Source organism: Oncorhynchus nerka, linkage group LG20, assembly GCF_034236695.1.
Source record: "Oncorhynchus nerka isolate Pitt River linkage group LG20, Oner_Uvic_2.0, whole genome shotgun sequence".
Lineage (NCBI taxonomy): Eukaryota > Metazoa > Chordata > Actinopteri > Salmoniformes > Salmonidae > Oncorhynchus > Oncorhynchus nerka.
Window position 1 is genome coordinate 42,953,647 of NC_088415.1, and position 25,504 is coordinate 42,979,150.

A 25,504-nucleotide genomic window follows, 5' to 3' on the forward strand; every position below is an offset into this window, starting at 1 on the left:
GAATGGTAATTTCCTTCATTGTACAGTCTAAATTAAATTCCTCGTGTTTTTTCTATAATGTGTTATTACTTGTGCATGGACTTAACACCATCAAATATTCAGATGTGGTCATCTCTGCATAGTAGCAATGTGATATCTCTCTCGTGGGCAGTCTGTGAAGAGTCACGTCTCCATGTGTTTATGAGATATCCTCATAGCATGACATCCATACATGACGGTGGCGGCTGTGTTGCACTTCTAAGAAGTACTTCTAAGAAGTCTCTCTCTATCTCTTCTCGCTATGTTGAACATTCTCCCGTGTGCCTAGTATTGTTAATCCAGATTTAAAAAATCAGATTTCTCTCCAGATGTGAAATATAATCACATAATTGCGTCCCAGCTTGTTGTTGAAGCCTTGGTCTGCTAGATTCATTCACTCCCTCTTCTCTCTCTCTCTCTCTCTCTCTCTCTCTCTCTCTCTCTCTTCTCACTATGTTTAACATGCTCCAATGTGTCTAGTATTGTTTATCCAGAGTATTTATTCTGATTTCTCCCCAGGTCTCCTCTTACTTGTTTGACTCTTTCTCTTTTCACAAGTCACCATTGTTCTTTCTTTCTTTCTTTCTTTCTTTCTTTCTTTCTTTCTTTCTTTCTTTGAAACCAGATATTCCTCTCCCGCTCTTCTGAGTGAAGATGAATTCCACCTCAGGCATGCATTTAGAAAACATTTTGATTTGATTTCCTGTAGTTCATCCATAATATTAGCTTCCACTACTTCAACCGCCCCTCCAAGGATTGCTCCCAAGCTTGCTCCCACGCTCTCATCCTCTGTTTATTCTGCTTCCAAAAATGGTCCTCTCCAGTTATTTCTTTCACTCTCACTCTTACTCTCTCTCCCTCCATCTCTGTCTCTCAATTCAATTCAATTTAAGGGCTTTATTGGCATGGGAAATGCTCACTCTCTCCCTCCCTCCCTCCCACCCTCCCTCTCCCTCTACTGGGATTCAGACAGTTACTCTAGATCTAAATAAAAGAGTAAAAGTCATCCACTGTTCCTCTACCTTCATATCATCTTTCCTCTCCTCTCTTCAGGCCTCTGATTGGAGTTGGGTTGCAGCCAATAATCAGCATAGGAACCTCCCTACAAGAAGAGACAGAAGAGAGACAAGGACACACACACACACACAAACAAACACGCACACGTGCAGACACACACACATACACACGCACACACACACGTACACTCAGCTAGTTAATCAATACAAGTGGTAGGTAGTACAGAGATCCAAAGACTTGGCTCTGTGGAATTAGTCCCATTCACCCTCCCACAGCCCCACAGCATCTGTAGCTGCATCCAAAATGGCACCCTATTTCCTATATAGTCCACTACATTTGACCAGGCCCCAAAAGAAGCGCAATTTGTAGGTAATGGGATACCATTTGGGGCCCAGATTGTTTCTCCATCTGCATATTCAATCCACACACTCATGCAGTCAATGTAGGAGATTATAAAATCATGCATATGTAATCAGAACCATACAGCCAGTACAACGTGTATGTCTAATATGAACAATGAATTGCACAAGTATCAGCTTCTCTCTCTCTCTCTCTCTCTCTCTCTCTCTCCCAATTTTAATTGTAATTTTTTCAGTTCAATTTACTTTATTGTCATGACGTAAAGCTTACTTTGGATATTTACAATATGAAAATAATAAGAATCAAAATGATCAACGGGACAACAGTAACAACAACATCCAAGTGTCAAAATAACCATACATTGAACAATAACAATAAGCATACAGTAGAGGACATGTGCAGGTTGATTGGTCTGTCAGACACTGTCCCTCAACTTATGGCAGGCAGAAATGTAGTGCACTGCCAACACACAGCTCTCTGCATCCTCCCCCAACAGGACGGGTAGCCTATCCTCATCAGAGAGGTCTTTGAAACTTTGAATAAGGGTTTCAAATTTGGGGAAATGACACTCTCGAATTGTTTTATATTTTGTACATTTTGTCAGGAAATGCAGCTCCGTCTCAGGTTCTGCTGTTGTGCAGTGGTTGCACAGCCTTTCCTCTACAGGGAGTCCGGTTTTCCTGTGTCTACCCTTCTCAATGGCAAGGCTGTTCTCACTGAGCCTGTACTCTCTCTCGCTCTCCCCCTATTTCTCTCTCTCTCTCCCTCCCTCTTCCCCTCTTTCTTTCTCTCTCTCTCTCTCCCTCTCTCTCTCCCTCTCCCTCTCCACCTCTTTCTCTCTCTCTCCCTCTCCACCTTTTTTTCTCTCTCTCTCCCTCTCCCCATCTCTCTCTCTCTCTCTCTCGCTCTCTCTCTCTTTCTCACTCAGTCTGCTGTCTGGCTGCTTTGTTCTGTAGTTTGAGCCATAGCGTACTGTGAGCTTATGCACTGCTTTGTACATTAGGCATGTAAGTCCACTCAACAAACATTTAATGTACTGCCTGTGTCGTCTTGCGAGAGGTGAAGTAATTTGTAGCCTTGAAGGGAATCACCGTCTGACAACTGCACTGTTCTCTTTATATAGAGACAGACATGTAGAGACAACGTATAATACAGGATGTGTATACTCCATGGTCAGCTTATTCAAAGGAGCATTTGAATATCTTTCTCTGTTTTCGTTCCGTTTCTACAGTACCAAGTGAACATCTTATCCTGCTGTTGATATATGCATATTTATAGGTACAGTACCTATACAGGTGCTGTAAAGGTCTATATTCCATTACGTAGTGTCGATGTCTTCACTCACATTTGTCCTCCTCAGCTGACTCACGTTTCTCCTCTCGTTCAATAGCAACCTCCTCGGTGTGAGGGAGAGAAGACAGAGGGGACAGACAGACAGACAGGGGATGTTTCATAGGGGTCCTTCCTTCCTGGCCATAACACAGCTGTCCATGTTTCCGTGTTGGGGGAAATGTGTTTGCTGCCTGAAGGTCAGTGCGGGCTGTCCTCTAGTCTTAGGTGCTGGCAGCAGTGGAGGTGGTGGTGTGTGTGTGTGAGACAGTACAAGTTGTCCTTGGTGGAGTGTGTGTGCTCTAAAAAATTGAAGAATATATATTTTTTAAACAAGTAAATAAATAGAATCTCAAAAAGATAGGAATCAAAATGATTGACACCCCTGTTTTTAATACTCCAGCGCCCTACCCTTGTGAGGATAACAATGCGATTGGAAAACACATTGGGAGGGATCTTAGATCATTCCTCCATACAGAATATTTCCAAGATCCTTGATATACTTCGTCTTTATCATCAAAGATCCACCAGCATATTTTACAGTAGGTGTGAGGTACTTTTCTGCGTATACTTCTGTTTTTCAACGCCAAACCCACCACAGGTGTGCGTGGCAGAAGAGCTCTTTTTTCATGTCATCTGATCACAGCACCGGTTCCTATCCAAGTGCCAATGCCATTCATCAAACTCCAGGAGTTTACATTTGTTGGATGGCATGAAAATAAAGCTCTTCGGTCACGCACACCGGTGGTGGGTTTGGCGTCGAAAGAAAGATGCATATGTCGAGAAGTATCCTATACCTAATGAAAAAAGACAGTGGTGGATCTTTGATGTTGTGGGGCTATTTGGCTTCCACTGGTTCTGGGTTCCGGGGCCCTTGTTAAGGTTAAGGTCAACGGCATCATGCACTTGATCAAGTAACAGGACATTTAAAAATCCTTAAAGAAATGGTTAATTGACCACCAAATCATCATTCTGCAATGGGCATCCCATCTTAGTCTCCGGACTTGAAAACCTGTGGTTTGAATTGAAGAGGGCAAGTCCATATGCGCCACAGATGAAGGATATCAAGGACCTGGAAATATTCTGTATGGAGGAATGGTCTAAGATCCCTCCCGATGTGTTCTCCAACCTCATCAACAACAACAAAAATATAAGGGCAGTGTCATTATCCTCACAAGGGTAGGATGCTGGAGTATTGATAACAGGGGTGCCAATAACTTTGATCCCTATCTTTATGAGATTTTTTAAATGACTTGTTTAACAAAATCTCCTTCTCTAAGCAATTGTATTAGTATCAATTAATATAAATTTCAACAACAAAAATAGCATACAATATAGCTCAGTATTTGTATTATTTATTTCTTAATGATTTTTTTGCTCATCTTTATCAAAGGTGTCAACAAATATTGACCGAACTGTACGTACGTGTGAGTGTCTGAATGTGTCAGTAGAGGCTGTCCTTGGTGGTGGAGGTGTGTGTGGTGGTGGAGTCGTCAGGTATGGAGCCCCTGCGCGGGGTTCTTGGTCTGCAGCGTAACAGGGCCTGTAGCTCCCTGGACACAGAGCTGCTGAAGAAGGTGTAGATCCAGGGGTTGGTACACGAGTTCAGACTGGCCAGCAGCATCAGGATGGTGAATGCTACGCCTGCAGAGAGAGAGAGAGGACACACATACGGTCAGGCAAAGACACACACGCGGACGCGATCAGGCAAACGCACACGCAGCCATCAGTCAGCCTGCAGGGAAGTGAGGGACATTGCATTGCCAGAGCCAGCAGCACAGCAGCCGTAGGCTACAACTAGTAAATTACAGCAGAGCTGACTGATCGCAATAGACTGTGAAGGTCAGAGATATAGATAGGTTTGTTTGATTTGTTAAACACTTTTTTGGTTACTACATGATTCCATATATGTTATTTCATAGTTTTGATGTCTTCACAAATATTCTACAATGTAGAAAATTGTACAAATAAATAAAATCCTTGGAATGAGTAGGTGTGTCCAAACTTTTAACTTGTACCATGTGACCTCACAGGACTAGAATGCACTGCTTCCCTCTCTCTCTTAGCTCTTAGCCTCTTATTCTGCTGGACCACTCAAGCTGGACCTCTCAAGTTGGACCTCTCAAGCTGGACCACTCAAGCTGGACCTCTCAAGCTGGACCTCTCAAGCTGGACCTTTCTTCAGGAGGGAGAAGAACCTCCATCTTCAATAGGACGACCACAGGGCCTGCATGGACCTTAGCCTATAATGGCAGGAACTGGTGAACTGATCATTTTGGGGAATGTACCTTTTAGGGATTAGTACTTGTATTGAGCACTGTCAGTACAAGGAGCCAATAAAGAGCTAGCGTAGCCTGAACGATACACTTAAGCTATCCTTCTTCAAGGAAAGAAGGAGAAGACAATTAGAGCACAGACTGAGTATAACATCAGGTCTTTACTTATTGTCTTTCATTCTATTGCCCACCTTTCCATGATCATTATCATTTATGTTTGTAAATATTTTGGTTAGTGTTATTAAATGTTGATTGTATAAAGAACTTGTGTTTGTCTTGTTATTCTAGGAAAGAACTCCGATTGATTCTCAAAGAATTCATACCTTCAGATGAATCAATTCATTACTATTATTCTAACTGTAGCTTTATGAGCCATAACTAAAATAACTGACAAATCAGGTCTTCTTAGAATACCACTTTTTTCCCAATAACTGGACTGATGCCCCGTTTATAATTCCATAGTAATAAGTGTACACTTTACTTTACAATAGTGCTGTTAAAAAGGCCAGCTCTTATTTAGCCGTTTCATCATCCCTAATCTAGTAGTTAAAATTATATTTGCCCAACACTTTATTTTCACCAAAGTGGTACCTATAAATCACCCCACTTGTATCAGCCAATCACAGTCCGGCGTTCCCTGTCTACCTCCTGCCATCAGATTGAGATCGCGCCGTCTGAAGAGAAGGAAGGACATATTGGACTGTTTTCTATGATTTCTGTTATTGCCTGCATCTAATTGTAAGTACTGTACATGTCATTGCTCCTTTAGTTGGCTGTTGCTAAGGCAGTCAAGTTATTTACCATATTTAGAAGGTATTTTCCTTTACATCATGCTAGTTACTCTTTTAGCCAGCTAGCCAAGTAGGTGCTAGCCAGTCATGCCAGCTAATTTATACTCTGTGTACCACATGCCTAGTTTAGGATATTATTTTTTACGTTCATATTGTCAGTTTATGTAGGAGAGTTAAAAAGGTTATTCCATCAAACTTCAAATTATTAGAATAGTACACAACGCAGAACAGAACAAACAGGTTGGGGGTCAGTGGCCCAAGCCCACGAACAGGAATATTCTAAATTCAGACAGAAGTCAGATCGCTATGGAACTTTACTTTTGGTGTCTATTTTTAATTGTTGCGCTACTGGTGCTGCCTGTTGATGTTAGGTAGGCAGCTACAGTAGCTGAATGATATTAACATCTTCGGGTTTTGTTTCATTAAATGTATTTTATTTCATCTGGGTGCTTGCGTCACCTACTAACACCCTGGTACTACCCGTAGCTCCCGTTCTCCTCAGTCCTACAAAAGCACTAACGTGAAATAAATAAAACATCCCGAGGTTAATGCTGTAGATATTGTTATACGGTGGTGTGAGACTATTGAAACATGTACCTTTGAGAGTTTTATTGTTGATATTAATATAGTTTACAGAGTGCTAAAAAGTGTTGCTGTTGCTAGCTAGCATGCCTTTCTGTGATGCAGACGGTTCGCTGAGCTGCCGACTGGTGCTGGCGTTGCATTATGGGAGATGTAGTTTTGGCCCTCTACGGTTTGAATGGGATAGAGGCGATTTCACGTTGTAGCTTGTTTGTGTTGCAGTGTTTTTGTACATGAGTTGTTGTATTTTGGTACTGTAAAAACTGAAAGCCCCTAGCAATGTATTGGGGATGTGAGACAGGATATGTGTTTTACCTTTCTTCATGCTCCTGTATAGAACAACTTGTCTGATGGTGTATTGGAGACTGATGTGTTCCTGTCCTGTCTTTTCACAATACTATTGCAGGTATGGTTTTATTGTCTAATAATTAAGATGATACATTCTTTGTATTAAGGACTGGTTATTATTTTATAGTATGCATTATGGCTTTATGTATGAGTGTGATTGTGTGAGTCTGAGAAAACACTGAGAGAGAAATAACAACTTGTCAGATGGTGCCTTGGAGACTGATGTGTTCCTGTCCTGTCTTTTCACAATACTATTGCTATTCTGCCCTTGAGTTGCGCTCCCATGCAAAACTAGACAGATAGCTAACAACTAAGTCTTCAATAAAACTCCCAAGGCGTGACTTTTCTTGAATGAATATATTGAAAACGTTTATGTTGTGAAACTGCAAAATACAGAAAAGAATATACTTTAGTGTTCAATTCACACCGACATACTGTAGCTGTACATTAAACATTTGAAGTTGCATAAATACAAAGCACGCGCTAAGGTACCATGCATCTGGCATGATGCCAAACCATATAGCTAATTGTTAACCATATGGTAATTGTCTCCTTTCATTACTCTAATGTATAACCATCTATGTAGAATAACAAAGCATATTACACTAGAAACAGTAACAAAACTACAGTATTGTATATTTTACAATTCGTTTGCATGACGCATGAGCAAAGTAATACAGCTAACGACATACATTAAAGGCATTGCAATTTGTTAGTAAATGCAACCAACATTGATATGTAAGCAACTCTATCAATAACAAGATTATCATCATTAGCTAAATGCTTGAATCGAACTTACAAACAAATATTTTTCCAAGGCTGAAGCGTGACAAGAAATAACTACATTGAAAGACCTGCAACGTAGCGTTGTTTGTAGCTGCTCTATGCGTGCAAAACAAATTCTGTACTTCCTGTTTGCGCCGTCTTTCTAAGTACCAGAAAGCGCCACTAGGGGGCAAATAACACCATTGAACACAATGAAAATCCAATTTAACCATTGTAATAAAATAATCTGTTACCTTCTAACAGGATGGCAGCACAATTGCAGATCGACATAAAAGCCAAAAAGACAGCCGCGGTGTCGCTCTTCATTTCTTGGTTCTCCTGTGGTACATATAAAGACCGCTACACGTATAGCCGTGTTTATGGACAATTACAACCTTTATTTAGCCTCATGCTACTCTGCGCTGTATATTTAGTCTTATGTATGTATGTATGTATGTATGCTAATTTAGCCTGTGCCTTTTCTGGTGGGGCAGTTACTATTCCTTGTTGTGGTCTCCTGCACATGCGCAGAACTTGGGTACATTGCCGTCACATTTCAGTTACTTTCTATGTCATTCAATTGATGTATTTTTGTATTTTATTTTACCTTTATTTAACTAGGCAAGTTGAAAAAAAAAAGTTGAAAAAATGCACCCGATCTTTAAGAGGTTTTAAGAACAAATTCTTATTTTCAATGACGGCCTAGGAACAGTGAGTTAACTGCCTGTTCAGGGGCAGAACGACATATTTGTACCTTGTCAGCTCTGGGGTTTGAACTTGCAACCTTCCGGTTACTAGTCCAATGCTCTAACCACCAGGCTGCCCTATAGTTATCATATGGTTACCAATAATCTATAGCCTATGCATTTTGTTTGGCCCCTTACATTATATCTTGGCATAAGCGGTATAGAGATTGTGTATTCTAGATACTAGCACGAATACCACCACAGTCTACTGGGCCTGTATATTGTATGTAAGCCTATACTCATGGTTATTCCTTTCTATTCTGTTACCATAGAAACACTTTTATACACTCTCACTTCCACTGTGAGCACTGTCAATCAAGGAGTATGGTAGGGTGAACCCTTATCTGTAATAAACCTGTTCTGAAGACATCTGACCTGTTCTTGCTGGACAGACCTGTGGCGGCTGTACCGCATCCTCTGGCAGATATAGCTCTCTAGTATATCTCTTAGTATTTTTCAAGTGCACAATATAGGGAATAGGGTGCCATTTGGGACGCAGGCATGGAGAGATCGAGGTCATGGTCCACTTCTTCCTCTTCGGTTACAACAGAGAGTAGTGACTATTTAACAACACCAGTATTCAGTGTGGAAACGAACTGTTTACGGTTTTCCATTTTAGTTTCCCTCTGGCACCATTAGACGTGCTGTAAATTCCCTTCTGGAACAAAAATCTAAACTTTACCTATTTCCTTTGGTCACTTTCTACTTCTAACATGCCGTTTTTATGTATTAAGTAGGACACCAAGCACTGGCCTCCTCCCTCTTTACTATTGCCAGTTTAGGAAGATAAAAGGAGCTGGGGGTTGACTAGAGACTACACAGCTGATAGCAATCAGTGTGTGCATGATGACTTATGTGTGCGCACTGTGTGCGTGTTTGCATGCTTTGGGTGCCTATTCATGTTTGTGTTTCACTCTGTGTGCAAGCTGTTGGCAGATGCTATTGTTGATGAAATGTCAACATCTGTCCGGGGTGTGAGAGCAACAGGGGATAAACAGGTTATTTACTGACACTGTGGTATGCTGTGTGTGTGTGTGTGTGTGTGTGTGTGTGTGTGCATGCCAGTTCTGCTTCAGATGAGAGAAGAAAAAACTAATCCACAGTGTTGAAGTTGTAAACCGTTGTAAGCAGACACCTGACACAGTGCTAGTTGAGTTGAGTTATGTTATGGTGACCTTAAATAAATTCTAGTTCTGGATCAGTTGTGGCACTTGAAATCGGAGGAGGGCTTATAGTAAAGGCTGCAATGACATAAATGGAATGGTATCAAACACATCTAACACATGGTTACCACGATATATCGGTAAGCGTATTGGAATCGGCCGATATTAGGTAAAAATGGCCCGATGTCTAGTTTAACGCCGATGTGCAAAACCGATGTCAAAGCTGAAGTGCATACCTATATAACGTAGGTAGATGACGTAATGACGCCACGAAAAATACAGTGCTACACAGAACAAAAGCAGAAAAATACTTAGAGCTCACTTCCAACAACTAAACAAGTTCAAGTCGAGCAGTCATTTGAAAGTGTAAGAACATTTCAGCGAGACAACTCAAAGGCAAAATCCATTAATGCCAAGATAATGGAATTCATTGGCCTTAGCAATCAACCGTTCTCTGTCGTGGATGATGTTGGCTTTCGCCGACTGGATCGAGCACCTCGAGCCCCGGTACACATTACCAAGTAGGCGCTATTTTTCAGATGTTGCCCTACCTGAGTTACACAGTATTGTTGAAACGCACATCCCTGAGCTACTTGCTCTGGGCGTCACTGCTATTAGCTTCACGATTGACTGACATTTGAACCAGCAATGTCAGCCCTATGAGCATGCTGAGTCTGACAGCACAGTGGGTCTACGAGGATTTTGAACTGAGGAAAGCCCTATTGCATGCTCAAGAATGTGCTGGTTCTCATACCGCTACTGCCATTTCAATGGCATTTGAGAACATGTTTCAAACTTGAAAACTTGAACACACTCCTGGCTCCATTCGAACAACTGACTGGAGAAATAAGCTAATCAACTGTGTCTGCAGCAGACGTGATACCGTCTGTCATGGCATTGAAACGCCTGCTCAACTAAACTGCCCACGCAGACCGTGGGGTTAACACTTGCAAAAGTACTCTACAAGAGGCTGTGAACAAGCGATTCGGTGGCATTCTCTCTGAGCCTCTTTACTGTGTTGCCACCATTGTCGATGCTAGGTACAAGGGCCTCTACTTCGAAGCAGACAAGAAATAAGGTTTACGTGAAATGTTACATACACAGCTGGACAAGATGGAAACGGACACAGTGACAGTGCGCACCGAGGAAGAGAAGTCACGGACAGACAGAGCTGAAACTTCACTGCTTGACATGTATGATGAAATCCTGGTTGAGAATGAACAAATGAACAACAAAACAGGACAGCAAGTAAGTGAAAGAAATAGATTTTGATGATGTTTTACTGGTAATGGGGACATGTGTAAAAGGCAAGAAAATAACTTTTTGGTCAGTGGTGTGTGTGTGTGTTAACTATTTAAATGTACTAGAATGCTTAAAATGCTGCTAAAATTTGTAATATTGGTTACCGATATCGGGTGTTTTTTGCCATGGAAAATCGCATATCGGTATTGGCCAAAAATGTAATATCGGTGCATCCCTACTACCAATTACATCAAACTGAAAGAAGTTAAGCTACACTAAAGTTACCCCTATGAAAAATATAGTAAACTAAAGTTACTTTGAAAAAGTACTTAGTGAAAAATTATCATATGTAAATCTGAAATGTCATAGACTGTAAATTGCAAGCACAGATCTGGGGTCATATGGGGTCATATGATGTCAGAAGAACCTCCCCCGGCCCTTGTCTCACAAACACCACTCTAGCTCAGCCTCCGTTAATCACACAGACTAATGGTTGGTATCAATGGATGTAGTAGAAATAGACAGGTCCAATGGTACAACCCAGAAGTCTGTAGGTGTTTAAAAAGGTTTTAGAAGTCCAAAACATGCCAGCGTCAAAGTGGGACTTTAGGATTTAAACACAAAAACAATGTTTCAAGTGAGAATTAGGAAGGTCTGATAAAGAAAAAGAGAGAAGTTTATTGCCTACTTTACCCATGTTTTTCTTTTTGCAATTTTTTTTGTTGTAGTTCCAGTAGTTAGCTACACCACTATATGGCTAAAAGTAATTAAAGTGCAATTCCATCACTTTTCGTTTTCATTTTCATTAATCCAGCACAATACCAGTGTCGACATATATTTTGTAGAAAAAAGATAAAGTTAAAAAGTTCTACTCGATGACATCAATGATTTTCAAATACTATGAGAATCGTGGTGACGCGTGGAGCAAGAAAGTACCCTCCTATTGGCCAGAATGTGATGTCACAGAGAACCATTTTTTAGGAACTTTCTTCTTATCTTTTTAACCACTGATCATAGAAACGTGCTGTTTTTACATATGTAGATACTGGTATGGTGCTGGAGATAGTGAATATGAGGTTGAGAAGTGGCGGAATCGACCTTTAACTACTGAAAACACTACCTAGATTTGAATTCAGTTCAACTACCACTAAGCTACTGTAAATTACTAGTTGAACTACATGTAGCTCTGGATATGAAAACAATAACAGATTTTTAACCTCAGTGACCCAAATATTTTGCCATACAGCGGAGCTCAGTATGCTTTGTGTGCTTAGTAAGTGTGTTTCTGTGTGCGTGCGTCTTCGATCTCTAACCTTGGTCTGGAGGGTTGGGGTCCCAGGCGGCCCACAGCTGAACGATGAAGAAGGGGGACCAGCAGACTGTGTAGACCAACACTATCACCAGAGTCATCCTCACCGTCTTAGACATGGCCTTGGAGATGGAGGGGGGCGTCAGGGCTCGGGGGGTTGGGGGAGGGTACTCCAGCGATGGGCGTGGAGAGGAGACACACCGGGGGGAGGATGGGAGCTCGAAGGATGTGTAGGACTCATGACAGTGGCATCCGCCATTGTTAGGAGGCACTGAACCACCACCACAACCACCTGAGGTGACTGGGCCATGGGATCCATGTGGGCACGGGTCACATGATGGGGGAACTACAGCTGTACTGGAGCCCCTTTGGTCACTGAGGCCGGGGTTGGAGGGGAGGGTTAGGTTATCTGGGGTGTTGAAGGGGCTTTGCTGTGTTGCTGCTGTGTGGTTGTTGTGACAGCTGCTGTACTGTGGAGAGGGGGACAGGTAGGGATAGCACTCTGAGGGTACAACAGCTGTAGTAGACTGGGGAGAGCGGTAAGAGAGGGTTGCAGAGAGTGCTGGAGGGGTTGTTGTTCATAGTCTTTAGAAGCTGCTCCCCTCCTACTCCTGCTCCTCTCCCCCCTCTGCATCCCCCCCCCCGCTCCCTGGTCGCTCTGTTGTCGTCCTTTTTGACTCTGTGGAAGTGGAAGATGACAGCGTTGTTCTTCTTGAGCTCTGCTGACACCATCCTCTCTGACTTCAGATAGATGTTGTTGTGAATCTCTCTGAAGATCCGTATCTGGAATGAGAAAGAAACGGATGAATGAATGAATTTGTCTTAATGAATCTGAATATGTCTGAAGTATGTAGCTAGATGCTAAAAGAGTAAAATACATACAATTAATAGAAACGTACAGCTAAATTCCAAAATAGAGGAAACACTTGAGTAAATGAGGGATACAAAGTATATTGAAAGCAGATGCTTCAACACAGATTCCTAAGTTAATTAAGCAGTCAACATCCCATCATGCTTAGGGTCATGTATAAAAATGCCCAGCCGTCCATTATTTTGGCTACCATGCCTAGAAGAAGAGATCTCAGTGCCTGAGACAGCATTTTTCACCACCATCAACAAAACACCAAATGATGGGATTTCTCTCAGAATGGTGTTGCATCCCTCCAAGTTCTAGACACTTGTAGAATCTATGCTAAGGTACATTGAAGCTGTTCTGGCGGGTTATGGTGGCCCAACGCCCTAAAGATACGTTACGTTTAGGTGTTTCCTTTATTTTGGCAGTTACCTGTAGATACTAATAGAACAAATGTACTTAGACAGTAAAAGAGTGCACACAGAGAAGTATTTTGGAACCGATTCATAAACCTAATCATCCCAACACAGACACCAAACACAGACCTTTCTAACTCAATTAAATGTCCTAGATTCTGTTTCCTGAAAAAGCACAAGACCCCAGCAGGTCATGAGAAACTGGGTCTTAGAACAATGTCTTGCCAAACCATGTTAGCAAGGACGTCACTTGATCAGATCTGGGTTCAAACACAACTTTAAATAATTTAGAATACTTAATAAGCTGTTTTGACTGAGCTTGCCTGGCATAATGGAACCAAAAGAATATTGCCAAAACAGCAAACTCGCACATCGGGGGAACTCTAAGGCAGAATAAATCACACACTCAAATTATTCAAAAGATTTTAAATAGTATTTGAACCCAGCTCTACACTTTATATGAAACACAAATTAATTCAATGTCCCTAATCTTTGGCTGGGATCTGGTTCATTTGACTGTTATTCTGGTTCCTCGCTGGGTCCCTCACAGTGGGTAGTGTTCTGACAGGCCAGCCACACAGCAGTAGGTCTACAGTGGGCTGTGTTAATTAGGCCAGGGGAAACAGCAAATAGCCGGACCCTGGAAATATCTTTCCTTAAATAGAGCAGCTTGCTCTCTCTCTGAGTCTGACTGGACCAGAGGGAGGTAGCCCAGAATGTCTCTATCCCCCACGGGACGCTACACAACACCAGCCAGTACAGCCACCCCATCTACCCCACCAGCTGTCCGGCCTGTCCCAGATCTGATAGAACTGACTCCCTGCAGTTTATTCAACAGTGCCTACCAAAAACCGCTCCATCAAACAGCAAATTTTATTCATGCAAAATCAAATTTTTTATTCTGTGTTTTGTATGTTCTCGGGGGTGGCAGGTAGCCTATAGCTTAGAGATATGGGGCGCATCCCAAATTTCACCCTATTCCCTATATAGCGCACTACTTTTGACCAGAGCCTTAAGGATAATGAAATAGGAAGTGTACTAGTAAACGGAGGGCAGCTGGTCTCTGATCCCAGGCACCCCCCAAGGGCATTGCATCGCGGTTAACGCTGTGCCTGTCAATGTGGAAAAAGGATACATTTCTATTATAGTTTTGTTCGGTGGTCACACTGTGTTGTCTCCTTGTCTTGTACCTGGCAGACAGTGATCATTAAGCCTGGCAGTGTGTGTGCGTGCATGTGTGTGCGTCTGTTTCAGTAGTAGTACCTGGCAGACAGTGATCATTAAGCCTGGCAGTGTGTGTGTGTGTGTGCATGTGTGTGCGTCTGTTTCAGTAGTAGTACCTGGCAGACAGTGATGATTAGTGCTGGCAGTAAGAACACTGCTAGGGTCATCCAGGTGATGTAGGCCTTGAGTCCCCACGGCTCAGCGAAGTGAGCCCAGCACTCAAACTCTCCTGGAGACACCTCCGACCGCGAGAAGATGAACAACTGGGGAGAGGGGAATGTTGGAGGAGGGAGAGGGTGGGGAATGGAGGGAGGGGAGGAAGGAAGAGTGAGGGGTGAGGGAGTCAAAACCAAACCAAACATCAATTTCCTTCACAACTAACAGAACAGGAGACCACATTGTCTAGGAAACTTCCACTGATCTCATGATACGCCTAAAAATGGAACACCTTAAATTTGACTGCAGGCCCTGGGGTCAGGGCAGGAGTGTCCCATTGAGACCTCATTTCCTGAGCCAGCATGTCATCTAGCTGTCCCTGGTTCACACCTGCGGTAGCCTATACTGATCAGCGGTGCCAGTGTCCCTACCTCTATATTGTTCTGAGGGCAGCTCTGCCTCGAGGGCAGAACATATGGAAATGGTTGTGTGAAAGCTCAAGTAAACAGTAAGTGGCTGTGGGCTGTCATGTTAGGGTTGTGTTTGAGGCTAGGGTTAGGGTTGAGCCTGGATGTGGACATGAAGCTAGGGTTGGGGTTGAGGGTTAGGGTCAGTGGAGGCTCTTCAGAGGAGGAAGGGGAGGACCATCCTACTATTTCTGAAAAATAAAAATTGTCACACGTTTGAGATAAATCTATAGTAAATATATATCACTTCACCAGATAAGTGATTAAAACACACTGTTTTGCAATGATGGTCTACATTATCCTCAACAGCACCCTCTAGGGTGGCACCATGGTGTAGCTGGAGGACAGCTATTTTCTGTACTCCTCTGGGTACACTGACTTCAATACAAAACCTAGGAGGCCTGTGGTTCTCACCCCCTTCCATAGACTTACACAGTAATTATGACAACTTTTCTTGCAGTATGAAATATCTTGTTCATCCAATCAAAGGCTCAAAGATTTAATCAAGTACTGAAAGCATAAACTACAGCTAGCTAGCACTGCAATCCATAAAATGTGGTGAGTAGTAGACTCAAAGAGAGAGAAAATAGTTGATCAGTTTAGAACAAGAGGGGGAGAGAGAGAGAGAGAGTGGGAGAGCTAAGCAGGGTTGGTCCTGGTCTGTCCCTGGATGGGAGACCAGATGCTGCTGGAAGTGGTGTTGGAGGGCCAGTAGTAGGAGGCACTCTCCTCTGATCTAAAAGAATATCCCAATGCCCCAGGTCAGTGATTGGGGACATTTCCCTGTGTACGGTGCCATCTTTCGGACGGGACTTTGAACGGGTGTCCTGACACAAAAGATCCCATGGCACTTATCATAAGAGTAGGGGTGTTAACCACGGTGTCCTGGGCAAATTCCCAATCTGGCCCTCATACCACCATGGCCACCTAATCATCCCCGTCTTCCAATTGGCTCATTCACCCCCCCCCCCCCTCTTTTCCCCTGTAACTATTTCCCAGGTAATTCATGTAAATGAGAATGTTAAGGTAAAATAAATATAGAAATAAAACCTGACTCGAACAGAGAGGAATGCTATTTACGTTAGCTAGCTGGCTAAGGATTTCCAAGACTGCAAGGTAGGGATTTCCAAGCCGAGGTAAGCTTTCGGTTTTATGAATTGATTGCTTCCGGGGCCCCCCGGTGTAACTGCTATACTGCTTGACGTGGTTGTGCACATGGATTGGATTGTGGGTTTCCTAGCGCGTTAGTTTTAGTTTGTTGACTATAATATGTTAATATGGTGACAACGATGTAGGCTGTGTAGCAGCTAGGGGTTATAGTATGAAGGTTTGGCTTGGAGAAGATTTTGCGTCTGGTCACTGATCAGGGGTGTGTTCATTACAGTGATTCTGCTGCAAAACATTTCTTCAACGTAAGCAAACGAAACGGGGAGGGACCTACATAAAATTGTCCAATAGAAAGGAATGTTTTGCAACTGTTTGGACTAATAATTACACCCATAATCAGCTAGATGCAGGCAAGAGTGTGCAAGGGAGTATTGATTGTGTCACTTTCTGTCATCTTATTTCTCCAATTTGTCTCGACCTGTGCACCTACGTTATAAATGTTCATTTGTATGCTAGGTTGTATTGTCATAATGAGTATAGGGTAAATTTGAGTATCATGTAGTCACCTAAACCCATCAATGTTACATAGAACTGGGTGAATGGAATAGGAATGACAGTCATCCTAAATGCTGTAATAGAAATAAAGCCTCGCTAATCAAAAATAAATAAAAATCGTCCTCACGAACCGGCACTGGTTAGGGTTGAGCTGGGATGTGGACATGAAGCTAGGTTTAGGGTTAGGGTTTACCTGAGATGTGGACATAAAACTAAGGTTAGGCTAACTGTCCCCTACAGTACCAACCTGTGGTAGGGAGAGCAGCAGGGCCAGGCAGTCATGATGGAGTTAGGGTTAGAGGTTAAGGCTTAGGTTCAAGCTTAGGCTCAGTGTTCCTACCAGCCTGTGGTATGGAGAGCAGCAGGGCCAGGGGGTCAAAGGTCAGTGATAGTGCTCCTACCTGTGGTATAGAGAGAAGTAAGGCCAGGCCCCAGGCCATCATAATAGGGGTGTTCCAGCGGGACACGGACCCACCACGGTAGGCCTGCAGTGGGCAGCAGATGGCATAGTGCCGGTCCACTGTCATGGCAACAATCATATAGGAGGACGCGAACATCCCTACGATCTGCAGGTACTTTACTGAGCGACACAGAAAATCCGGCCCCTGGAACCTTTCTGTGATGTTCCACACCAGCTGGGGAAAAACCTGTGGGGCCGACAGGAAATAAGAGAACATTTAGCGTGGCTACGTTAGATACTAACATACTACGTTAGATACTTGCATCCATGAATCAATGCATGCTAGTGTGGACATTGAACCAGAGTAGACTGACTGCCATAGCAATGGAATAACAATAATAATATTTATTTGAATGCTCACGCCATTTCCACCATACAATAGTAGGCAAATGTGTGTTAGTCATTTAGGACGGCCATAGGATCTTAATTTGAGCCAGTTTGCTACAGCAGGAAAATAATCCTGCAGCAACAGAAAACGTGGATTATAATGGACATTTTGGTAGGGGTTGCTACATTTTTCATGATGTCAAATCAAGTCTAAAATTTCAATGTGAAAATTACTAACTTTAGAAGCCTTTTTAAAACTCAAATACACTAGAAGTTTGCAGGAAATTGTGCAGCAACCATAATAAATTAAGATCATATATCTGTAACAATGATTTCGAGTTGTAGGAATAGTTGACTAATTCATATTGTTAAACAGACTAGAAGGGACAGAATCATGGTCATGTTAGCTTCACCACACTCTCCATGTCATTGTGACTTAGCTCACTCATTGGTTACCGATGTTGATTACTGTATACATGTGGTGCCTAGCAATCAAAACAGGGCTGGGGTTAATCCCAAGAGAACTGGAGTTGACTCTAATCTCTAAGGTGTCAGTCTCACCTGGAACAGCGCCACCACCAGGTCAGCCAGACACAGGTTGACCATGAACAGATGCATCGGAGCGTTGTGTTTCCTCCTGCGGAGCAGCACCCACAGTACGAAGCCATTCCCTAGGGTAGTGAGGGCCAGCACCAAGCCCAGGACCCCTATCTCCGCCCGGGCCAGACCCAGATCCCTCACCCCGGGCTGGGGTAAGGCATGGGGCGTGGTGGCTGAGGCGTTCTCGGGGATAATCCAGTAATAGGACCCTGCCCCTTCGTGAGAACTGTTGAGGGACGTGAAGTCGGAGAAGAGGGAGGAAGTGAGGTTGGTTCTTCCTGTTGTCACGGACGCCAGAGAGGAGTGGCCTAATCTATTCCAACCCATTTCCCCGGAGATGGTTTCCATGCCTGCGTAAAACACAAACAAAACAACAGAAACCTCATAAAACTAATAATGATCAAATCTCCCCCTGTGTTTGTTTTGTAGGGAGAGAGGGCAAAGAGGGCACAGAGCCTGCGGAAATGACCTATAGTCCTATAGTCCAGCCCTGTTCTATACCGGAGCATGCAAGTCACAAACTTCCTCTGTTTGTTTGCAGTAAACATTGTGGCTAAGATTTGATAATAAACTGATGGTTTGTTAGGTTTGGTTAATCCAATTTTTATTAAATTATCTTCAATTGCCTTCTAATTTGTTGGACAGACGAGCAGTCTTACTATCCCCCTTCCCTCCTTTCCTACGTCTTAGCACTCTCTGTCCAGACTTCTTGACAATACTTCTACCATATTTCTTTTCTTCCAGGGTCTCTCTCTAGACAAGCTGGAAGAACACTTTGTTTCATTGATTTGGATCTTCTTCCTGGTATGTTTTGTCATGAGGATATAAATCGCTTTTACAGGCCTCATTATGAAACAAACGTGATAATAACAATAATCCACGATGAAATCAGGGAGGGGACTGTTAATTTATATTATTTATTTTGTGCGTTAGTCACACGCCATATCTCAGACAGCACTGGGACGATTTTGACTAAAGATAGGCGAATGATGCGTTTTGCCATGAAGATCCGCCGTTTACTAAATTAAACTGATAGGCCCAAGGCGGGAGGTATTCTAATTAACTGACATTTGTTAGTCACACGCAATACCTCAATTGGTCCAAGGGGGGGCGATGCGTTATTAGTGCGGAGACTGTTGCCTTGCTTACCTTCTAGAGTGTTTTCCTTACAGAAATAATCTTAAAGTGCTTCAAAAAGAAAAACAAATGGCAAATGCAACAACATGATGGTTTTATCATTAGATTGAATGTTTTCAGATTGAGATTATACTGATTGTTCAAACTTAAAAGAGATCCTTCAATGTCAACTCATTGTGTCTATATGCAGTACTCTGAATAGGGAATAGGGTGCAACCATTGTTTATTTCCTGTCAGTATATATGTAGTTCAGTAAATCTGTGCTTTTATGTAACAGTTCTACAACCTGTCTGTTGGTCTATCTATCTGACTCTCTCCTTCTGTCTGACGTAAGTCCCGCTTTCAATTTGTTTTTTTCTCATACTTTCCTTGGCTCGATTTGACAGCTTTTCCCTCTATCCCACTCTCCCTGTATCCCTCTCTTTCTCTATCCCTCTCTCCCTCTATCCCACCACATTTTAGTCCTTCACCTTTGCTCTTATCTCTCTCTCATCCCTTGTTTATACCATTATTTTGCTCCCCTCCAATCACACTCTTGATCCCATTAAAATCCAGTTTATTTTCTCTCTTTTATAAATAAATAGCACAAAAGTAAATAATAACATCATTGATATGAATGACACTGATAATCAGAGAAACGAAGTCGTGGGATAGGGAGAAGCTTTGACCAAATAAATAGACAGGGAGAGAGGAGGAGGAGGAGGAGGAGGAGAGGGAGAGAATAGGGTGAGGGGGTGGTGGGAGAGCGAGAGAGTGGTGAGAGGAAGGAGAGAGAGAGCGAGCGAAGGGGAAGCTGAGGGAACAGAATAGTTGAAGAGAGATGAAAGATAAGACAGGAGGAGGAGGAGGAGGAGAGGGGTGAAGAATGGACAGGAAATTAGGTCATAATGATACTATAATTACTATGGTGACAGCAGGTATGACCTGACTGATATTATCAGGAAATTGGATGTAATATTTGTAATATACTTGTTACAGTATTTATTTGACCTTTATTTAAAGGTGCAAATTGTACAATTCTTCATTCAAATAGCAGGCGACTAACTTAAGAACCAAGTCTTATTTACCCTGATGGCATTCCTAGGGACAGTACTCACTTTGAGAGTTAGAGGTCAGGTTGTTCTGGAAATATATATTTGGAAACTGAATTAACGTAGCTCTGGTCGAATTATATTTAAATTTAGTGTGACTAACAAGAAATTACAAGGTTTGCACTCAGTCGTACCACAGCCACTTAATGTGCAATTTGCTGCCAGTAATAACGTTCACACAGCCTGGTATGTGTGATAATACAGCATGACTTATTCTTCTAAAGTGTTAGTAACTGTGTTGTTCTCTGCCAGAGGCATGTATCTATAGAGAAGACCTGGGTTCAATTACTATTAGAAATATATTTTTTAAATCTTTCAAATACGCTTGCTCTGTAGTGTCTAGAGTGCCAGATGGTGGGGGTTACAGTTCTGGGACTATTCTATTGATCAATTAAACCAGGCAAGTTCAATCAAGCACAGATAAAGTATTTTAAATGATTTCAAGTAGTATTTGAACCCAGTTCCGCTGTACAGGTTTTACAACCCAACACAGCTGCATCGCTCTAGCCCATTGTCTGTGTCACTCAGCAGGCAGGTAGGGAGTGATTGAGAGACAAGAAGCAGAGCAGAACCAGAGCCAGCGCTGCACTCTATGAATCCCCACGGGGTTACCAACCAAACGTCAGGAATCCCCAAACATTGCCAATGATGGCGATGGGTTCAACCATACTTTAAAAGAAAGCTGATCATTTGGGCCAGATTAATGCACTTGTTGAATATCTGCTAGCTTACCTAACCATATCCTCGAGAGTATAGTTTATTTTGTACTGTATTTCATAACTTCAATTGTGGGATATTGTCACTTTACGTTCATTAGTACAATTTGTAACATTACACATATTTTTTTATTTTGTTCAACGCACTAGTTCTGAGCGACTGGTTTGAAATGCCTTTGAAGGCAAATGCAAATGCACTTGCACAGAAAACATGTTCACTTGGCTGACTATGTAACTACTGCTGACTGAAACATGCTCAGTAAAGTTCGCCAAACTTTATATCTTTGTCTGTCATAACTACCACACCAACTATTTTGAGACACGGTCGCAGCAGTGGGATTTGGACCTCGGAACCGTTTTTAATTAGATAAATAGATAGGTACTTTATTCATCGCTGAGGGGAATTTTTTCAAAATGATGTGTTCAAGGCTGTAGTCAGAGGCCTCTTCTTTCTCTCTCTCTTCTGTCTTCTTTCTATTTTTAATCAGGGAATCTCTTGGCCTGACATTGAATCCCATTGGTCCCCGTTGTATCTTTAATCTAAAACCTAAGAGGCTTCTTTATACTTATGTTGCCCACGGCGTCTACCCTTCCCTACCTCCTAACCCCTCCCTCCCTCCCCCTGTAATTATAGGTGGCCTTGTGAGCATCCAGAAAATGTTTGTTCGCTAGCACAAGCTTCATGCCAGACCAAAGTTAATAGTTCATACATTGTTTCAAGTTCGTTGCAGACAGGCCATGTGTAGCCAATGAAATTTATAAGATATTTAGTTTATCAGGATATTTTCTACCTGCAGGCTGCAATGTTTTTCTTTGTTGGATTTATGTAGGCTATTTTTACATAGTTGAAAATAGAATAGAATTACTTTTTAGGTTTGTACAGGGGCGCAACTTTCACATGTCCCGCCCCCACATTCTGAAATTACATTTTTGTCCACCCCAGTTTAATCATTGGAATGTGATTTTAAAAAAGGCGGCGACGGTGTGCTTTAGGACCATGCGGAGACATTTATGACCGGGTGGACACCACAGAGTAGCCTGACAGGCTCTGTGAAGGCAAAGGTTCTGGAAGGCTGGCTGGACCATGGGAGAGTTGAACATGGTGTGTACGTGTTGCACTCTTTCACTGAGTTGTAAACAGAAACGGGCTATTTTTTTGTTGACTGGTAAACTAGTGTTTATTCGCAGTGCTGAGCTAGTATTGTAACTGACACGTAACGTTAGCTGAGGTGAATGAATAGGTTACACTAGTGAGTAGCTACCACAGCCATGTAAGCTCCAGCCTCTAGTTGTCTGTCAGACAGCGATATGAGGCGGCTATTATTACTATCTAACAGCAGTTGTTTGTATGGGAAGGTTTGTAGCCTTTGTTTTGTCCCATTTCAGAAGTAAATGAACTTGGCAAGCTTTCGCCTGTTGATGTACCGTTAGAGAGAGAGCTGGCCAAAAGTTGGCTTACATTAGCTATTATTTTTCCCTTAATCAAACTAGACCTGAATCCAACAATGAAATAATCGGCCAAATGATTGAAGATTGATATTCTGATGTTTTTTTCAGTGCAATGTGAGTTGTATTATTCAGTATGTCAATGTCATGTTATTGATCTGTAAGTTCCCCTAGCTAATTCCCTATTTTTCAGACTGACACAGTAAAAAACAGCTCTAACATTACCGGCTTCATTGTCATGGTGCACAGTAGAAGTCTGCGCGGACCGATTTCTTGCCCGCTCCCACTGGCGCTATCACAAGAACTGGTCCCAAACCCTGTTATTTCAGTCCAATGTGATGCAGCTCACTTGCCAGCCATGGTCCCTGCAATTTTGCGCCCTATAGGCAATATAAAATGGGCAGAAATAATTTAAGAAATAGGTTAAATTACCAGATTCTCACATTGGTCTTATATTGTATTACTGGGCTGTATCAGCATATTAGCATCAGCATATTGCTAGATGTAGTTAGAAGAGAGCAGAGTTGGAGAGACTTGCACTTTCTCTTGAGCTATTTTTATAGGCTACCTTTTAGGAGTGGGAAGATTTTTAGATAGAGAAATATGGGTGATCAATATTTAGGCCTATTTCTAGGCACTATAGCCTAATCATAGGCCTATTTAGGACGTACATTTCCTTGGAAAGATAACTGCCCCGTGCTTTACGCTTAACTAGGAGAGGTAGGCTACTGAAATTGAAGCTGTGAATTCTGAGTGTGTGAATAATGCGAAAAAGATGTGTTTTTAATACAATAGGTAGGTTGACTCATACAAAGCAGAAAGAGGACCGTTTCCAAATCATCTGTGGGATATAGGAAAAATATTTGAATCCCAAAGTCGTCTGTCTGACCGCCGCTCCTGCCTCCAGCGTGAAAAAATGCCGACTGCGCCGCAATGATCTCTGTCGGGACCTGCAGGTCCCGCAGGCATCCCGCGGGAATGGTGCCCTCTAGTGCAGTCAGTACACAACACTATACTCATCATGTTTTAGCAGGATCAGATGGTGACAGGGGGTCCCAGCAGGGTCAGACAGCCAGGGAAGACCAGTCTATGGAGCTCAAGTACATTTTGCGGTATATTCAGTGAATGATACAAAGTTCCATCTTGAATAGATGGCTCGACCTACAGTAGCTACAGGATAGCAGCGTTAAGCATAAAGCTAGAGTCTGGGATTATGTTAATAATGGTCATTTCAATTATTGAACCATTTATTCTATTCTTAAATGATATAATGTATAAATGTACACCAAGATAATTCTTTGTCATACCTCATTTTAGGAGGATCAGGCCAGGGAAGACCGGTCTGTGACAGAGGTGAGGTGAATTTTTGCAGATACAACACTTTATTCACTCTGTCCAGCTGGACAAGCGAGATGCAATTTTAAGGCAGTCTGACAAACCTCCAAAGTTGATTTCCAAACTGTATCAAGGGTTGATAGAGGCTTTTACCAATTACATACAACAAGTCAAAGAAAAATATGAGGAAGACCTGGGAGACGCTATTGATGATGATGAATGGATACAGATATGTTAGAATGCCCAGTCATGTTCATATAATCTCAGACATAAATGACTGCAGTTTAAGACCATCCATAGAACGTTCCAAATGCCAGTGAAACTGAATATCATGCACTCAGAAATTCTATTATTCTGCTGGAGGTGTAAAACATAAAAGGGTCCATATTTGCATATGTTGAGGTCTTGTGAAGGTATGTTATTTGATGTTATTTTATCTCCGCATGTCTACAGATTCTCAGTTCACCCTGTTTTTGTTTGCTTGGAAATGTTGATACTGGAGACTGTTATCTGAAGAAACTGTGTAACCTAGCATTTATAGTGGCTAGTAAATGCATTGCAATTAATTGAACGGTTGGTTATCCTCCCACAATGTATGGAAGAAATGTCAAGTTATGTACAGTATTACTAGATTTGTTTTAAGGGTATACTGTGCAACTTTCATAAGTTCTGGCTAGAGGCCTTATATGTACGACAAAAGGAGTCTGTATTGAAAACATGCCCACGTCAGGGGAGAATACCTATTTAGGCAATCCCTTGCTGTTGGGCTGTTCAGTCCTGGCCCTGGGGGTCGGCTGTGCTGTTGTCACTCTGGTCTTGGCCTTACACACCGGAAACCAATAATGAATGTTTCACTGAGATCCTAAAGCTGAGTGGGGTGTGTTGGGTTGAGGCGCTATAAGGCCAGGACAGGGTGACCCAGCTCTATTGAATGCAAGTAAAAAGAGCTCTACAGTACTATTAGTACTATGAATTATATGGAGAAGGGGGGGGGGTCCTGTTTCTGTGTGTTAAAGTATAGGTGTATGTGTGTTCTTTAAACTTTTGTTTTCCAAACCTTCCCCTTGAGACAAAAAAAAAAGATGGGAAGAAAGTTGTTTTGGGGAGAGAGTTGAGTTATTGACTAGACTGGTGGGGGTCTGGCGTGTAGGGTTGGCTGGGCGGTCTGGCAGACATTTTATATTGATTTGAGGATGTCTTGAAGACAATTTACTTTAGATGTGCTTCACAGTAGGACCCCCAGACCCTCTCCTCAATTATGTCCCCTAATAGCACTGCTGGGTGATTTAAAAGTAATAATATAATAATAATATAATATATCAATAATATAATAATACTCTTAGCAAAAATGTTTATTTTTCATTTATAATATGTAGAATATATGAGAATTAGAAAGGTTTAGAACTTTTGTGAAACATCACAGCAGAGTTGAAAAATATATGGCACGCAGAAATTAAAACTGGATGGTGTTCAGAGATAGATGGGAGGGGTTGAGTGGAGCTGAAGTATGGGACTAAAAAATAAACAAGAGATAACTATTGTAGAATATACTATTTAAATAGTATGTATAAACTGGAAGTAGAAGCCTGAGTGTTATTGTCCATTAGTTTACTCCAATTAGGGGAGGGATGGTAGGGTGAGGAGAAAATAATAAAGGAAAATATATTT

General features: G+C 42.2%; 1 protein-coding gene and 2 long non-coding RNA genes across 3 annotated transcripts in view; 1 reads left to right on the forward strand and 2 right to left on the reverse strand.

The window, feature by feature from the left end:
• Nucleotides 1-1,129: 1,129 nt before the first annotated feature.
• LOC115102679 (vasopressin V2 receptor-like) overlaps nt 1,130-25,504 on the reverse strand; it is a 42,762-nt gene continuing 18,387 nt past the window's right edge. Inside the window, exons 3-9 of the mRNA XM_065005521.1 lie at nt 18,073-18,461; nt 17,126-17,371; nt 14,556-14,702; nt 12,501-12,729; nt 11,951-12,463; nt 4,150-4,368; nt 1,130-3,026 (exon numbers count right to left, since the gene is read on the reverse strand). Coding sequence (XP_064861593.1) covers nt 4,169-4,368; nt 11,951-12,463; nt 12,501-12,729; nt 14,556-14,702; nt 17,126-17,371; nt 18,073-18,459 — 1,722 coding nt within the window. The 5' untranslated portion in view covers nt 18,460-18,461 and the 3' untranslated portion in view covers nt 1,130-3,026; nt 4,150-4,168. The remainder of the gene's footprint in view (nt 3,027-4,149; nt 4,369-11,950; nt 12,464-12,500; nt 12,730-14,555; nt 14,703-17,125; nt 17,372-18,072; nt 18,462-25,504) is intronic.
• The window catches only part of LOC135562984 (uncharacterized), a 63,379-nt gene continuing 43,515 nt past the window's right edge, over nt 5,641-25,504 (forward strand). The window contains exons 1-2 of the long non-coding RNA XR_010460177.1: nt 5,641-5,738; nt 6,711-6,779. This is a non-coding gene — a long non-coding RNA (uncharacterized LOC135562984). The remainder of the gene's footprint in view (nt 5,739-6,710; nt 6,780-25,504) is intronic.
• Nucleotides 7,064-7,733, reverse strand: LOC135562985 (uncharacterized). The gene is made up of 2 exons (XR_010460178.1): nt 7,521-7,733; nt 7,064-7,104 (listed from the first exon to the last, which is right to left on the reverse strand). It is a non-coding gene; the product is annotated as an uncharacterized LOC135562985 (long non-coding RNA).